This window comes from Bubalus kerabau, chromosome 20 (assembly GCF_029407905.1).
Source record: "Bubalus kerabau isolate K-KA32 ecotype Philippines breed swamp buffalo chromosome 20, PCC_UOA_SB_1v2, whole genome shotgun sequence".
Classification (NCBI taxonomy): Eukaryota; Metazoa; Chordata; class Mammalia; order Artiodactyla; family Bovidae; genus Bubalus; species Bubalus kerabau.
Genome location: NC_073643.1, coordinates 58,514,060 through 58,531,489, shown reverse-complemented (window position 1 = coordinate 58,531,489; position 17,430 = coordinate 58,514,060). Strand labels below are relative to the sequence as shown.

Sequence of the window (17,430 nt, the reverse complement as noted above, 5' to 3'; positions counted from 1 at the left end):
TGTCCTCCCCACGGGCCTTCCCCTCTCCCTGCTCTACATTTTCTCGTGTCTAAAGCATTCCTCATCCTCTAGCCTCCCATATAATTAACTTACTCCCCGTATTTATTGTGTGTTGTCTGCTTTATACCACTAGCACATTAACCCCATGAAGTCAGTGCTCTTTGTCTAGTTTGCTCATCCACTGACACATCCCAACTACCTGGAATGTGCTCGATGAACAGCAGGGCTCAGACACTTGTTCAGTGAAAGAATAAAAACCCTCTGGCATTTTTGGTCTGTATCACAGTGTTTAACCCTTAATTTGAGACTGCCTGATATTATTTTCTGTTTGAAAGATTCCCTAAGCCAAGTTATATAGTCACTGAGGATAAGATCCAAGTTTATTTTTCCTTTTATTCCACCAGTATCTAACATGTAATAGGTGTCTGATAAGTTCTTGTTGACTTATTAAGAACACGCTGCTCTTCCACGGTACTTTTCTGAGGTCAGACACTGAAATCTGCTAAGTGTGTAAAAATGAAAGTTTAGTGTGCACTGAATAACATTCTAAAATTAATGCTATTAAAAGCAAACCATGTGACATATGCGCTAAAAACCAAGTACAAAGATACTATGGATGACCTATTACTAAGAGTTACGTGCACCATGGCCCTCCATTGGTTTGAATATCATTTGAATATTAATTTGAATGTGACAGGTTTTTAAATTATCCAAGTGCCTGGCTTCTTTGGCAAGTCTGTCTATCTCCTGATACTTCCAGTGTTCACCTGAACTTCAGGAGCCCTGTTTGCTAGCAGAAAAGTACCTTACTTGGTTTAGTAACTGATACCCCACGTATGAAGCCCTGAGAGCATGGCCTGCTGAGTCATCAGTGTCCAGCACATGTTAATTCTGTCTTGTCACCTTTAAAACAGAAGTTACCACTCTGGGATAATATAGGTTTACATTATCCATACTACCAAAAGTTTTCTATTTTCAGTTACTTAAATCAGACTGACTGCTTAAGTCTCCTCCAATCTTTTCCTTAACATTTTTTCAGAATATCTAGGTATTATCTGACAGATACCCATTATTAATCATAGTTCTAGAAGAAAAACCAAGGTTCAATTTCTAGTTTTGGCAGAGAGCCAATGGCAGAACCTGGTAACAGAAGTTCTGATATCCTTCACACGTTCCACTCATGTGAACACAACGGCCCCCTTACTTCTTTCAGAGAAACTTAGATATTCATTCTTCTTACTCTTTTGCTTTGCATTAGCAATTAAATATTTTTAATGTAATATAATTGGATATTACCTTACTGTTGTCTTACCCTTTACCTAAAACTCTGCCTTTTAGTTTTAAAAAAACCTATTATGCAGACTGGGCAACTTTGCTTAGTTGATTAAACTATGTTGCTGCTGCTGCTACTGCTAAGTCGCTTCAGTCGTGTCCGACTCTGTGCGACCCCATAGACGGCAGCCCACCAGGCTCCCCCGTCCCTGGGATTCTCCAGGCAAGAACACTGGAGTGGGTTGCCATTTCCTTCTCCAATGCGTGAAAGTGAAAAGTGAAAGTGAAGTCGCTCAGTCGTGTCCGACTCTTAGCGACCCCATGGACTGCAGCCCACCAGGCTCCTCCGTCCATGGGATTTTCCAGGCAAGAGTACTGGAGTGGATTGCCGTTGCCTTCTCCGAACTATGTTGCTAATAAGATCCAAATGTGTGTGTAAGTTTGACCTAATTCTGACCAAGTTTCCGTAGAAATCTCTACCATTTACAAGGAATCTCTTTACTATTGATACAGCCACACCTCTAGCCAATTACAAGGTACAAACAATTGACCCAGGAGAAACCAGTCCAATTTGCAAATGTTGGTTCTGTATGAAATCTAATCCTCTTTGATGTTATATTCGTTTTGTTATTATTGCTTAAATAAATTCATGTATTAGAAGGGCCATGCTAGATGTTGGAGATGAGTATCTTTTCCTTGGATTATCTTTATCAGGAACAATCCAATCCTAGTCATTCCACTGGCCTTTACAATTCAAACACATTTCTACAGTGAAGAGACTCCTGATTATTTCAGAACGTGTGAGTCTCTTTCTCCTCTGTTTCTAAAGCACTTACTGTCTGTATACTGTCTTCTTTTATCAAACGTCTTTCACCTTGGTAACGTCTCAAGGTCAAGAACTACATTATATTGTATTTCTTGTGAGACCTGAAGAATACCTTGCACATAGTTTTAGGCCATTGGGTATCTTGATTTCGAAGAGCTGACTCATTTGAAAAGACCCTGATGCTGGGAAAGATTGAGGGCAGGAAGAGAAGGGGACGACAGAGGATGAGATGGTTGGATGGCATCACCAACTCAATGGACATGCGTTTGGGTGGACTCCACGAGTTGGTGATGGACAGGGAGGCCTGGCGTGCTGTGGTTCATGGGGTTGCAAAGAGTCGGACACAACTGAGCAACTGAACTGAACTGGCTTTGTATTACTGATTGAGCATGAGCTGAGATTAAGATACTGAGAAAGAAAAATTGCCAAAGAAAAGTAAACTAAGGAAAAGTTTGGGGAAGAGAAACACCATAGTGAAATATACAATGACTTGTATAAGAAGCAAGGTTATAAAATAGGTCATTGATATAAAGAAGACATTAAATTATTAACATAAAATTGGTAGCTTGAATTTAACCTACTGATATATTTCACTTAAAAAGAATGTCTCAAAAGACAACTCAACTAATTGAAGCACATTAACCTTCCAAACAGAGGACTCTTGATGTAGGCCTTAGGTTTTAGAGAAAGATTTCCTGCATTATTAAAGAACACAGGGTCTCTATATAACAAAATAGGCCAAACATATCTAAAGCAAAAACGTATCTTCTAATACTAACTCCTAGGATGAAATGTGCACCCTTTGAGTTTTTACCTACCCTGTTTACACTGCTTTAAGAACCTGTAGATTAAGACCTACAGTTCACATGAACTTGATTTTTTGTGTATGATGTAAGATAGGGGTTGAACCTTTTTCTTCTCTATGTGGATGTCCAATGTGTGACCTACTCTATTGAGAAGACTCTTTCCCCACTGCGCTACACTGGCATTTTTCATAAACTAGGTGACCATTTACATGTGGAATAGATTCTAGGCTTGCGCTTCTATCACACTGGTCTATTTTTCTGTCTTTGCACCAGCCATTATCTGGTCTTAAGGGCTGTAGCGCTGACGTTGGTTCTGGTATCTGGTAGCGTACGTCTGCCAGCATTTTCTTCTCTTCAAGATCGCCTCATCTAGTCTTAGCCCCTTACATTTTCATGTAATTTTTTAGGCTCAGCATGTCATTTTCCACACCAAAAAAAAAAAAATGTTAATATTTTGATTGGAATTGTTCCGAATCTATAGATAAATGTGGGGAGAATTGACAGTTTTATAATAGTGAGCCTTCCAGAGCATGAACATGCTATACCCCTTCATTCAAATATTTAGATCTTTTTTCAGTAGTATTTTTGAGTTTCCAATGTAGAGATCTTACTCTTACTCTGATAGATTTTTTCCATAGGTACTTGATGGTTTTGATGCTATTGTAAAAAATCATTTTAAAATGTCATTTTCTGTTTGTTGTTGGCTTTATAGAAATACAGCTGGCTTTTGAATATCAACCTTATAGTCAGCAACTTTGCTAAATTCTCCTGTTAACTGTAATGGTTTTTGTGTGTGTGTGTGTGTGTGTTTTATACAATCATGTCATCTGTGAGTAATGTTAGTTTTATTTGTACTCTTCTAATTCTGTGTCTTTGTTGTTGTTGTTGTTGGATTGGATAGGATCTCCAGTGTTTAATAGAAATAATGATAAACTAGTATCCTTATCTCATTCCTGATCTTAGAAGGAAAGCTTAAGTATTTCACTATCAAGTATGATGGCTACTTTAGGGGTTTTGTCTTTTTTTAAAATAGCTATTCTTTATCAGATTAATGAAGTTTCCTGCCCTTCCTAGTGAAGAAGTTTTTTAAACTCATGAATGAGTGTTGAACTGTATCAAATGCTTTCATGTAGAACATTTTTTTCATCATGCTATAATGGCTCAGGAGGAAGAGTTAAAATGAAAATGCTAAAAAAAAAAAAAGAAAAAAAAAGAAAATGCTTACATCGAATATTTTAATATGATGTGGCAATATGTTTTAAGATTAGATATATATATATAAAATCTCTCTCTATGTATGTATATATAGTATAGCTAATGAAAACCTTCGTTTCACTCCATAGCCACTGGTGATCTGGCTACATCTGTTTTGACACTTTTGTCCTCAAGAGTTTGTTTAGTTTTGCCAAATATCAAAATGAATCCACCACAGGTATACATGTGTTCCCCATTTTGATATTTGGCAAAACTAATACAGTTATGTAAAGTTTAAAAATAAAAAAAATAAAAAAATAAATAAAATAAAATAAAATTAAAAAAAAATAAAAATAAAAAATAAACTATATCCAACTTAAGACAAAAAAAAAAAAAAAAATCACTCACTTTGCCAGACTAAACAACTCCGAGTAAGGCCAGCTTTCCCCTCTAGGATAATCTCAGGCCTTTAGAGATGCTTCAGTAGTAAAGTGTTCTTTAAAAACACCTACCCACTCTCTCTCTCCCTGGTTGCAGGAGGTCCTTTGCAATTGTTGACAGGTGGACAGAGTCAGGAGAAGCAGTCCTTTGGGGGTCTTTGGTGGCTGCCTCCTTTCTAAGTAGTTACACACTTCTAGAGCATTCCTTTCATATTTTTTTTTCCTTCTCACTCAGCCTCCTCTCTCCCATTTGCATTCCCCCTTCACTGCAAAACCCAAATCAAGCTGCACAGAGGGAGCTGACCAGCGGAGAGCATTCCAGTTCCCTGTTTCCGGCCTAAGCACTATTCTTCGCTGGCTGCTGGTGTGTGCTCGGCAAGACCAGATTTTCAACTTGGCCAGAGTAACTACGGTTCAACAGATTCAATCCTGACTAGATTTTAGTGAGTCTCCCTTTGGAAACATGTTTTTCTAATACTTGACCAACAGATGACCTGTTTTCTCTTCTGCTTTTATCAAAAGAACCAACCTTGAACTAGTTTGACCATGATGAGAAAGAGGGCTTGAATCTCCAGCTAAGGTGGCAGAAGAAATGACCAGTCCGGATGAGGGCATGATTCTGTCATCTTTCTTGTCACCTGATATCTCAGGATTGGATTAAACAAGCTATCTAAACCAGACATGGCCCATGCAAGAGAAAATGAAGTTTGCAAAAGTATAAATGAACATTTTCTAAAGCCCTTTGTTGGTCTGAATTTGGAAATTTGCTGTGAGACCTCCTAGCTTATTATAAAGACATGTGCATGTAAAGATGCATATTAGAATGCTTTCAACCTCTTGAAAGCCAAGGCTATCAATGGGAGTATCACCAAGACGTCAACCGCAGAAGCATTGAATTTGGTTTGTAGTATTGTCTAAGTTGACAACACAATGAAACTATCTTTTCTTAAAGAAACAAATGACACTCTGAGGAATCCATTTTTTAATCCTTTTAAACATTAGTAAGTTGTATTAAAAATAGTAAGTTATATTACATTTATAAGTTACACATATATTAACAAATTATAAATTACATATGTAATGGTTCAGTGCCTGTCATGGAATGAGTGCCTAAAAATTATTAGCTACTGTTAAACTATGGGTCTTCCCTGGTGGCTCAATGGTAAAGAACCCGCCTGTCAGTGCAGGAGACATGAGTTCAACCCCTGGATCAGGAAGATCCCTGGAGGAGGAAATGCCAACCCACTGCAGGGCTTTCGCCTGGGGAATCCCATGGGCAGAAGAACCTGGTGGGCCACAGTCCACGGGGTCACGAGAGTCAGACACGACTTAGTGACTGAACAGCAACAAGCAACAACAGTAAGCTGTGCTTCTGCTAGTGGGGCCCAGACTCTTTCTTCCTTGATACCAGTGAAGGAAAAGAAATGAGTTGATGGAATCTATCCTTTAAATGCTTGAGTCACAGCCATCTGTGGACTGTCATCTGTTGGTCAAGTATTAAAAATAGTTTCTGATTTTCCTTTATTTTACTTGAAACCACGTTAAAATTTTCTCTACTTTTCCAGGTGAATATACGATAAATCCCTTTAAGAGGACTGAGAAACAGGCAGGGAATGTATTTCCTCCTTCTTAGGTGACATCATGGGAAAATATTGCTTAATTTTTACCTTTATCAAACTAAAATTTGCACACAGTTTTGGAAGTCAGATCGTACAAAGCTTTTAATGAAGAATCGCAATCTTTAGTCCATACCCAGTCCCTACTCCTCAGAGGCAACACTTTTTAACTTTTAAAAACATTTCTCCTGGCTTTTACTACTGTGTCTTAAGATAACATGCTTATACTGCTATTTTAAAATTGTATCCATCATTACCCACTGACTTCCTACTGTGATAGATAATTTATTTAGCCCTTTGCCACCACGGTCCCTTTCCCAAAACACACACTTCTCCTTCCTCCCAACTTCACAGTGTGTTGATTCATAATTTTAGGTGAAATCAGATATCTGTGCTCACCTTTGAAAGTGTTGCTTACGGTTGAGCCAGAAAGTATGCTGCAGTTCTGCCTCTGACCCTGAATAGATGTTTGTTTTTCTGGAGTTTATTATTATTATTATCTTTGCTCACATGTTGTTCTTTTTCTACACACCTGTCACTAATTCACCCTCAAACTCTCCCTCAAAGTGGGCATTTGGATGTATCAGGCATTGGGTTGCTCAGGGGATCCCTCCGCCCTCCTCTGTCCCCCTTTCCTTTTCTGTGTCTAGGAACAGGTTCTGTTTGGGCTGTGGCGTCCTGGGCCTTCCTTCCACCTCTCCACTGGGTTTCCATCCCTTGCTTCCTGGATCTTTTGTTTCCTTTTTGTTCTGGTGTGGAACTCTAGGAAAGAGGTGAGTCTTTTTGAGGCCTTGTATTTCTGAAAATGTCTTTATTCTCCTCTTACACTTGAGTGACAGTTTAGCTGAGTATAAAATTCTAAGTTGGAAATCTTTTTTTTTTTTTCTTTGAAATTTGGAAACACTGCTCTTTTGATTTTCTAGCTTCCAGTGCTGCTCTTGAACAGGTCAGTGGCATTCTGATTCCTGGCCCTTTATATGGGACTTTTTTTTCCTGTCTGGAATCTTTTAGGAGAGTCTCTGTAAAAGGAGCATTCGTCTTTACTGTGATTCCTTTCTGCGTGGTTTAAGTTCTCTCTTGTGTTTTGCTGTTGTTTCAACCAACATAAATCCTTGCCCTTAGTCACTCTAAACTCACAAATAACCTAAGGAGTAACTTAATGTTTTTCAAGTACATGTGGTAAAGTATAAATATACAGAGGGTGATAACAATCCATTTAGAAAATGAAATTCCAAAATTATGAACTCCAAAAACATAGCTTAGACCGTTTCACAAACCCTATTCCATCAAACAGTAAACTCTGTGAACATTGTAGGCCATGCCCCCCCCCCCCACCTGCTTTTGTATATTCTCATGAATTATTAGCATATAATTCTAAGAAGTCCTGCGGCAAACCCATTTAAACTGGCTTCATGTAGCATTTCCTAAGTTTATTTGCCCACCAGATTTTTTTTGTTTTTAATTATTCTGAAAGGAACATCGTTAACATATGTGTAACACAGTTGGGGACATGCCAGATAAGACGTAGACTTTCCTGGCTGCAGAAGAGCAATTAAGCATTGGAATGAGTAACCAGGAGAGGCTGTGGACTCTCCTTTTGCAGAGGCCTTTAAAACAGGACATCTGTTTTAGGCGTAGTCCTGTTTGAACAATAGGACTTAGCTGCTGTTTCTTCCTCTTCCTGTCCCCTAGTGGTAGCGTTGGGGAGCTTTTAGCCCACCTTTTACATGATTCTAGTACTCTGGTGACAAAAATTACCTCTGCCACCCATAATTATATTTATAGAGAACTCAGTGGCCCCATGCTGGATGCTTTACATGTATTATTTAACTGAATCTTCAACAGCAACTCCGTGAGGTTGGCAGTATGATTATTTACAGACTAGGGATAATCAGGTATAAAGAAATCACAAAATGACAAGCAGGAGGGCAGGATTCAAACCCAGGGCCTCTGACTCACTACTGGCTCTCCATCTGCAGATGTTAATGTCCAGAACAGCAGCCCCTTCAACAAACAAACATATAAAATGCATACATTTATGATACGAAAACTTAGACTGGTATGATGCTCACTTTATCAGATTTTTCCCTAAACCTTTTGATGAATTCAGAGTTTATTGTTTTTCTTAGAAACAAATTCTACTCCCAGTTTTTTTTTTTATTCTAATTTGTCATCCAGCACATGGCTTCTTGCATGAGACATTTTTCCTTCATGAATTTGATGTCATTCCTGTGTAGGAGTCAAGACTAAAATGTTCAGATCTGTAGATATTGGTGTAGGTTAAAAAGTCCCCTTTTCAACATGTTTACACACAGTAACAACTCCCTGGGAGAAGGCAATGGCACCCCACTCCAGTACTCTTGCCTGGAAAATCCCATGGACGGAGGAGCCTGGTAGGCTGCAGTCCATGGGGTCACTAAGAGTCGGACATGACTGAGCGACTTCACTTTCACTTTTCACTTTCACGTATTGGAGAAGGAAATGGCACCCCACTCCACTGTTCTTGCCTGGACAATCCCAGGGACGGGGGAGCCTGGTGGGCTGCTGTCTATGGGGTCACACAGAGTTGGACACGACTGAAGTGACTTAGCATAGCATAGCATAGCAACAACTCCCTAATGCAGTGCGGAGGATGCTAGAGAAGAAGACAGAAAACCTGGATTCTCACGGGCTCAGCCTCTAGCTCTAGACTCGTGAGCAAATCACTTGGCCTGCTTTTCTTCATCTGTCAGATGAGGGGCTTAGATGATCTCCAAAAGGCCCTTTCTGCTGTAATGTTTTCAAGATGATTCTTGTCTCTGGATATCAGCTATTGTAACAGGAGAGGATTTAGGAAATTCACAGGTCACTGCAAAGTGATTTGACTAGATCAATAAGGAGGGTGGCTGGGTGAATCACATTTAAGAGTACCATGATCCTGAACTGAAAAAAATGAGATTGGAAAAAAAAACCTACCAGTGACCAAATGTCTCTCTGAGGTCACTTCCAACAAGGCTCCTAAGTTTTAGACCATCTAGGAAAGGCTCTTTCCTGCACCCACTCTTGTTGCTCAGCTTAACCAGTTGTTCAGTGAAACCTCTACTGGAGACTTACTCACCCTTTACAGGACACCCCTTTGAACCTGGCACATCATAGGTGTTCAATGAGGGTTTGTTGAAATTAATTGTTATTCGATATAGAACTAGAAGATCCAAGAAGAGATTTGTTTTCCTAATCAGTACTAAGTTAGGAAGTCACATGTGCAGGCTAGGCTCTGGAGTTTTAGACCGTCTGGGTTGATAACCCGACTCTGCTCCTTAATAAATGGTACAGGCTGTGGAGTGTTAGACCATCTGTGTTCATTCATAATCCAGCTCTGCTTGTTAGTAACTGGGTGGTCTTGGGCAAGTTATTTCCATTTCTGTGCCTTGGTTTCCTCTTCTTTAAGGAGATTTACAAGTATACCTACTTCACAGGACGTTGTGAGCATTAAATGAGATGATATTTGGCACAACACTCAGCAAAAATTTAGGGTTCTATTAATACTCAGTTCAGTCACTCAGTTGTGTCCGACTCATTGCGACCCCATGGACTGCAGCACGCCAGGCTTCAGCTAATGTAATTATTAAGGCAAGAGAGATAGTTAGATAGCACCACCAATTCAGTGGACATGAACTTGGGCAAACTCCAGGAGATAGTGAGGGACAGGGGGTTTGGTGTGCATGGTCCATGGCTTTGCAAAGAGTCAGATATGACTTAGCAACTGAACAACAATTATTATTATTAAGGAGATGCAGCATTTCCCTGGATATTCTAGAAGTTTTTCTTTACTTTTCATAGGAGACAGCGTGAAACCTGACAGGTAGACTGTATAGTTCTAGTGCTCGACTTATCATTTAAAATCTTTTCTGACCCACTTCTGTGCTCCCAAACAGTGATGCCTCTCTGGTAAGAGAAGTTGCTTTACTTTGCATCACATGTGTCTTTGCATGAAATACACTGTACTTGGACACATTGTGAAAAAATCTGCTCATGAACTATCGCAGAGTTTAAAGCCAGGGTTGATGGTCTGAGATAAACGGCCAGGGTTGATGGTCTGTCCTACCCCACAACATCTGCCCCAGGACGGCCGTCTGCTTGAAACACACCTACGGTTGTGAAATTAAGGGATGTGCCTAACGCAGTGCATTCCTGTCACCCGGCTGGAAAGTGAAGACGCTGTTCCTTACCCCCGAGAAGGGCTGCCGTTCATTCACGTGGTTTGTGCATGTGTTCTTCCATGGGTAATTGCACGAGGTAACGAAAAACACCTACTCGCCTTACAGCTTGGCAGAAACAGTAGCTTATGTTTTCTAGAGACAAAATTAGAAGCAGGCTCCCTGGACCCATCTCTTAAGTCAAAATAAAATAAAACATGTAGGGAACCACTGTGCCTCCCAGTAACTGTGGCCGGTGGAGTACTATTGTTTAGGTCAAGGTGTCCCAGGATGAGAGGACAGGGAGAGGGAAGGAAGTACGTGTCAGACACTTTGTTTTCATAGAGATGAAGAAGCAAACAGTTTTCTTTCTTACTTTGTCCTTTCTGTGTAGGAAAAAAAAAAAGTTTATAGGACCCTAATCTTTCTGCTGCAATTAGCAAAAGAGAAAAACTGAGTATGCATTGTTGAGAGGAGGGGGTACAGCTTAAACTGTATTTTATTTATGATACTGAAGGCTACATTTTTTTCCTGGGGAGCTTCAGTCTTAGCAAAACTAAACCTCTGAGAAAGTTTCTTTATTTTTTCCATTTTCCACAGAGAAATGAATACTTGTTCTGGCCTTCCCTATAAAATATGATCATTGAGTTGGCAAGCATTTAGTAAACAAGGTCTAAAGGGAAAACGGAATAATAAGACACTGTCCTTTGCTCCAAAAACTGGAAATCTAACAGCGGAGATATTTGTTTAAATAATTATACTGGAATGAAAGAGGTGTACTCAGTGCTGTGGGAACACGGAGAAGGGAGGATATTTTTTTAAGTTGGAGAATTCATGGAAGGTTTCATGGAGCAAGTAGCGTGTGGATCAGTGTGGGATTTTCCCCCCTCCTGTGGGAAAGACAGACGGGCGTCGTGATGTGTGACCGTGAGGAATGGGAGGAGTCCAAGGAGTCCCAGAAACGGCGTGAACAGAGATGAGTGGACTAAAGAGTGCAGAGTGTCTGCCCTGGGCACACAGTGTGAGGCGCCCAAGCATGTGACTGCTGAGGACGGGGGTGAGGTCAGGGAGCCCAAGTGGAAAATGACACCGAAGAAGTCGGACTGTCGGGGTGCTTGCATGACAGATGAAGACTTTTAAATTTATTGCACGTCGATTGGTGCTTCCCCTGCTTTTGCAGCAGATTGCCCTTAGGAGATAAGGACAACAAAGTTAGCGTTCTTGGGGGAGGAAGGGATGTATCGGTGGAGCACAAGGGGCATTTAGGGCAAGGAAATGTAGGACCCTGTGGTGGTGGATCCGGGACGTCATACATTCATCAGAGCCATAGAATGGTCAACACAGAAGAGAGAACCCGACTGTAAGCTGTGAGTTTTAGTTAGTGATGTATCACTGTTGGTTCATCAGTTTTGTAACAAGCAATACCACACTAACGCAAGGGTTAATAACAGGGGAAATGCCAATTACTAATAGGGGAAACTGTGTGTTTCAGGGTTTGGCGGGGAGGGAGAAAGGGGAAGGGGTATAGGAGAACTTTCTGCTCAATATTTAAGTAAACCTAAAGCTGCTTTCTAAAATAAAGTCTATTCTCTTGGGGACTTCCCTGGCAGTCCAGGGGTGAAGACTGCACCTTCCAATGCAGGGGGCGCGAGTTCAATCCCCTGGTCCGAGAGCTAAGATCCCACATGCCTTGTGGCCAGAAAACCAAGATATGAAACAGAAGCAGTATTGTAACACATTCAATAGGGATTTAGAAAATGGTCCATATTAAAAAAAGCTTAAAAAAATACAGTCTGTTTAAAAAAAATTAGTGTTCTTCTAGCTGTGAAATGTACTACAAATATAAAGTTGTTTAGGAGTTTCAGAGTCATATCTTTAAAATCAGATGAATTTTTCATTCTATTTATTTACACATAAATAGCTATTTTATCATTAAAATTTTCCACAAAGCTTTTCAATAAAACCAGTGACCCTTAGGGATATGATTCCTGTGTTGAGAAGCCTGATGTTGGTTGGCAGGCAGTCACTGAAGTCATATGTTAAAAGTGAAACAAAATTAAACCAGTAAAATGATGAGCAAACAACTTTTCTTGCAACCCAGACATGTTTTGCATCCCTATTTTTATTTCCCAGTATTGATATGGCAGCGTATGCACTACCTTTAGCTTGGTCAACCTTTACTTTGGTTTTCAGAAGCAGTTTGCAGTCAGCATACTGAGAAACCAGTTGATAAACCCACAATTGTGGATATTGCAGGTGAGACAAAAGGTGTATTTTCGTAGGAAAGTGATTTATTCTCAGAAAAATGGCTGGAGAAAAATAAAATAAGCAGACTGAGGAGATAGGCAAAGTAAATGACGTGTTCTGGGTTAGGTAGATTTAGGTGACGTTCGGAACAAAAGATACAGTTCGATGGAGGCCCCCGTCACCAAGAGCGCACACTGCTTTCTGGATGTCATTGAGACCCAGTGTGAGGTCCGAATCGTCAGCAGTGTAGGGTTTGTACCGTAACACAGATAACGTCAGATTGTTTGCGTCCTTATTCATGCAGATATTCAGGCGTGCGAACCCACACACTGCCTGATGAGCCCTCTTGGAGCCACTGAAGCACATTCACAGCGCTCATCTCCTTATTTGTGTTTTCGAGGCACTTTGTTTTTCTTACGAAGACCACAGCTAGAATCTTTAACCTCTTGCAAGAGTCAGCCTGTGAGAGCTGCATTCTTTAGCTCTCTGCTCGCTGGGAAAAAGCAAGAAGCCCATTCCCAGATACCCTTAGGAAAGTCATCCCACTGTAAGGAGAACAGGGCTGTCTGTAGGACGTTGGTGTGGGTCCGCTGTACAGGCTGACGCTGCTAGAGGGTCCTCGACCATGACGTCCAGGTAACGGGTGACTTCCCTCAGTTAGTTCAGCAACCTGGATGGCACTAGGAAGGTGGTTGTGTTTGCTTATCTCCTCGTGATCACCTAGGTGACATCTTGACCGGAGACTCTTTCTGTTCCCTTTCTGTGTGTCTTCATGAGACTGCCCAGTCCTCAGGGCTAACATCACAGCTGGTCTTTTCTTTGTTTCAGAAATTACCATGGTTGACACAGAGATGCCGTTTTGGCCCACCAACTTTGGGATCAGCTCCGTGGACCTTTCTATGATGGATGATCACTCCCATGCCTTTGACATCAAGCCCTTCACCACCGTTGACTTCTCCAGCATTTCCACTCCGCACTACGAGGACATTCCATTCCCAAGAGCTGACCCGATGGTTGCAGATTATAAGTATGACCTGAAGCTCCAAGAGTACCAAAGTATGAGGTTTATTTCACTTTTCAGACTGTTGAGACTAGAATTCGACTAAGCTCTCATCCACAGTAGGGTAAATGCTCCCAGGACTAATGGCTGTGGTGAAGACATTTACCATTCATTTATTCATCCACTTGTCCATGAAATACTAAGCGTTTATAATTGACCAAGGGCTTCCCAGGTGGCTCAGATGGTAAAGAATCTGCCTGCAATGTAGAAGACCTGGATTCTATCCTTGATTCCCCTGGAGAAAGGAATGGCTACCTACTTACTCCCTTGTTCTTATCTGGAAAATTCCATGGACAGAGGAGCCTGGCAGGCTAAAGTTCTTGGGAAAAAGTGTCAGACACAACTGAGTGACTGACACTTTCACTTCCCAGGTGGCTCAGTGGTAAAGAATCTGGCTGCGGTGCAGGAGACGTGGGTTTGATACCTGGGTCGGGAAGATCCCCTGGAGGAGGAAATGGCAACCCACTCCAGAATTCTTGCCATGGAGAATCCCATGGACAGAGGAGCCTGGTGGGCTCAGTCCAGGGGTTGAAAAGAGTACCTGACTGTGTGACTGAGCTGACGCACACATGTAACTGACCAACAGGGCAGGTCATGTGTGAACACCCTGGATCATCTTTCCTTTTTCCTCCCTTCCCTCCTCTCTTTCTTTTCTTCTTCCCTTTTCAGGGACAGTCTCCAGCATGATTACAGAGCTAGCTGTATCTCAGGCTAAATGTCCATCCCCCCACCCCCCCCCAAATTTTGATTCATTGTTTCCACTTTTAAGTAGATAAGTAACAGTTTATTACCTCCTTTAACTTATCACTAAATCACTATTACTATAATGCAACTTTCCTAATTCTGCAGTTTGAGCAGCTTACGCTGAAATCTATTTTTCAGCACAAATTGGAATGTTGACATTGTAGACTATTGATAAATCTCCATGCCATTAATGCAGTTCACATCAAGAAAAACTAAAACTGCACTTTTCAAGATAAGATAAATTTCTGTGATGCTATTTCCTTGATTTTTATCTCTTTGCTGATACGCTGGTTTTCCAGAGCAACCACTGTGTAATTGGCAGCCATTACTTGACAAGAAGTAAGAACTTCCTGTATTTCTAGTTTGTTTTTTTTTTTAAGATAAATTATATACTTGGTTATATTTACATGTGTGATTTCAGTTGAAGCCTAATATGGAAATTTAATAGGCTTGATCCTGACCAGCAGAAAGATAGTGCTTGCTTTCCAAAGTGTCTCTCTCTATCAAAGATCATTTTACAAACCATCTTTTCTGACTCAATATTGATGAGAACCTGGTCTCTTACTTTTCATGTACCCTCAAGCTGGGCATACCATTTCCTTCTCAGTTCCTTTTGTGTTTCCTTTGCAAGAGTGCTTTTAAAAACACTTCTAAAATGCAATATTTAAGTTTAAATGTATAATTTAATATTGTCATGAGTGCCAAATACAGCCCATAGAAAAATAACCTTCATGATTTCAGATATTATATATTTCCTGTGGGAACTTTAGTATCATGAGGTATTGGAGGATCATAGAACCACAAACTTACTTCCCTTCCCAATTTGTTTTCACAGGTGAGGCTCAGAGGCATTGTGACTTGCGTGGGATTACAAAGCCCACTTTTTCCTGTGTCTTTTTCATGTTCCATAGTGCATCTAACCTAAATAATAAAATATGATAATAAGGTGTACTATAACGACATGCCCTGTTGCCTGTCAGCATTGTTTTTCCTGTGATGATTGTGTGCTCGTGTTTTTCTGTGCACAGGTGCAATCAAAGTGGAGCCTGTATCCCCACCTTATTATTCTGAAAAGACTCAGCTGTACAGTAAGCCTCATGAAGAGCCTTCCAACTCCCTCATGGCCATTGAGTGCCGGGTCTGTGGGGATAAAGCGTCAGGGTTCCACTATGGAGTTCATGCTTGTGAAGGATGCAAGGTAAAAAAAAAAAAGATCATTTTTGAAATAATTTGCTGAAAATGTACCTAGGTTTTCATTTCGTGTTGCAACCAGATGGCAAAGAATTGAGACAAAGCTGTCAAACTTTTAAATACCTTTGGTAAAACCCATTCTTTAGATGATATAATACTTGAAAACCTAAGAAAATCGTTAAAAAGCAAGGCTACTGTGCCTCACTTTGTTTTTTCCGAATTGGTCCTGTGCAGCGCTGATCTAATTCCACCTTCGCATTTTGCAGATTACAAAAAAAGAAATTGCTTGCTCAAGGTAACATGGCATGACAGTGATGGGCTGACCCCGAACAGAACCCAGATCTCCTGAATCTCCTAATGCTTTTTCTTTCCACTATACTGTCTAATATTCTGTATATGTAGATAGATGGATAACCTTCATTTGAGCCTTACCACAGTCCTATAAGGTTGAGCTTATTTATGGCCACTTTGCAGGTGTAGAAATCTTGTGTCACTGAGATTTCCCCATGGTCATCCATTGTAAGTGACACGTCGATACACCTTCTGACTCCTAAACCGATGCTGTATGTTTCCTTATTCAGCATCAGTGTGAGCCATGTGTTATGGTCAGGCAAAGAGATACAGCTATTTTGGAAAAGAGATATCCTTTCTCTTCACCTCCTTTCTTTGTGAAAAAGGCTATTTTGGAAAGTTCTTTTAGTAATATTCTGCCCAACTATTGAGAAAATGTTGATCTATTCATGTTTTAAAATGTAGTCTTTTAAAAGAATTAATTCTAATAGGCTCCATGAATAATATAGTAATCGAATAGTATTATATACTCTAGGGCTCAGAATAAATTGTGGATAAATATTTACCTTATAAAATAATGCTGGTTGTATAAGATCAGGTTCAATCAGCAGTAGGGCTTTTTGTTCAGAATGAAGATACGTGACAGCAGTTAAGTAGGTTGGAAGATCTGCATTCCTAACTGGACCATGAGCCAAAAAAGGAAGTTAATATTTACTGAATTTTTCTATACACCAGATATTGTGTAAGATGCCTTTGTCTATATTATATTTTTAACCATATCCTGCCTAAGTTATCACATCTATAACATGATGGTATTGATTTAGATGATCACTAAAGCCTCTCCAATCCAAAAGTTTATTTTTCTAAAGGCAACCTAATAAAGTGAAAGAGACAAGTTAGTGGTTACCTGGCCACTTGTCCATGGTCTCTAACCAATCACATGAGGATTTCAGCCTCAGTCACTCATGTATAAAATAATTTGGCTAGAGTAGCTCACCAAAGGGCTTCTGATTCATCCCTGTGTCTAAAATTCCAAAATGACTCCTGGCAAGAGATGCTTTCATTTAAAACATGAAAACTCATTCATTCAGTGATTGAAACCAAACTAAAATATCTGTAACCTTATAGGAAATCATTATGTTCTCAAGGAATAGTAAGAACCTGTCATTTTACTCAGTCAGATTTATGTAATTTTGAGGAAATTGTGGCTAAATTCTTAGAAGTACTTGAAGAAATCATCTAGTTTTGATTATCTTGGTGATTTATGTTGATAAATAAAATATGGTTGGTTAAGTTTCCACAGTATAGTATTGATTTTTATGGGCTGGTAAAGCAGTTAGAAAACAAGAAGTTTTAAGCAAATAGTTTCATTGTGATTCTATTCATCAGATATTTGTGGAGAGTTGACATTTCTGAGAACAGCTAAAAATTGAATGGTGATTTAAGGACTAACCAATAAACCAAAAATTGAAAAGACAGATATTGTCAGCAGTTGCATATAATGTTAAAGCTAAGTTCTAAGGGCATAAAAACTTAGAAGATCAAAGCAATCAAAGAAGAAAAGTAGC

The 17,430-nt window shown here is 40.0% G+C and overlaps 1 protein-coding gene across 4 annotated transcripts in view; it reads left to right on the top strand.

Moving 5' to 3' along the window:
- Nucleotides 1–17,430, top strand: part of PPARG (peroxisome proliferator activated receptor gamma) — a 125,411-nt gene that overhangs the window by 66,066 nt on the left and 41,915 nt on the right. For all 4 annotated transcript variants that reach the window (XM_055557208.1, XM_055557212.1, XM_055557209.1 and 1 more), the window contains 2 exons: nucleotides 13,405–13,632; nucleotides 15,409–15,578. In XM_055557208.1, the coding sequence (XP_055413183.1) occupies nucleotides 13,405–13,632; nucleotides 15,409–15,578 (398 nt within the window). The remainder of the gene's footprint in view (nucleotides 1–13,404; nucleotides 13,633–15,408; nucleotides 15,579–17,430) is intronic.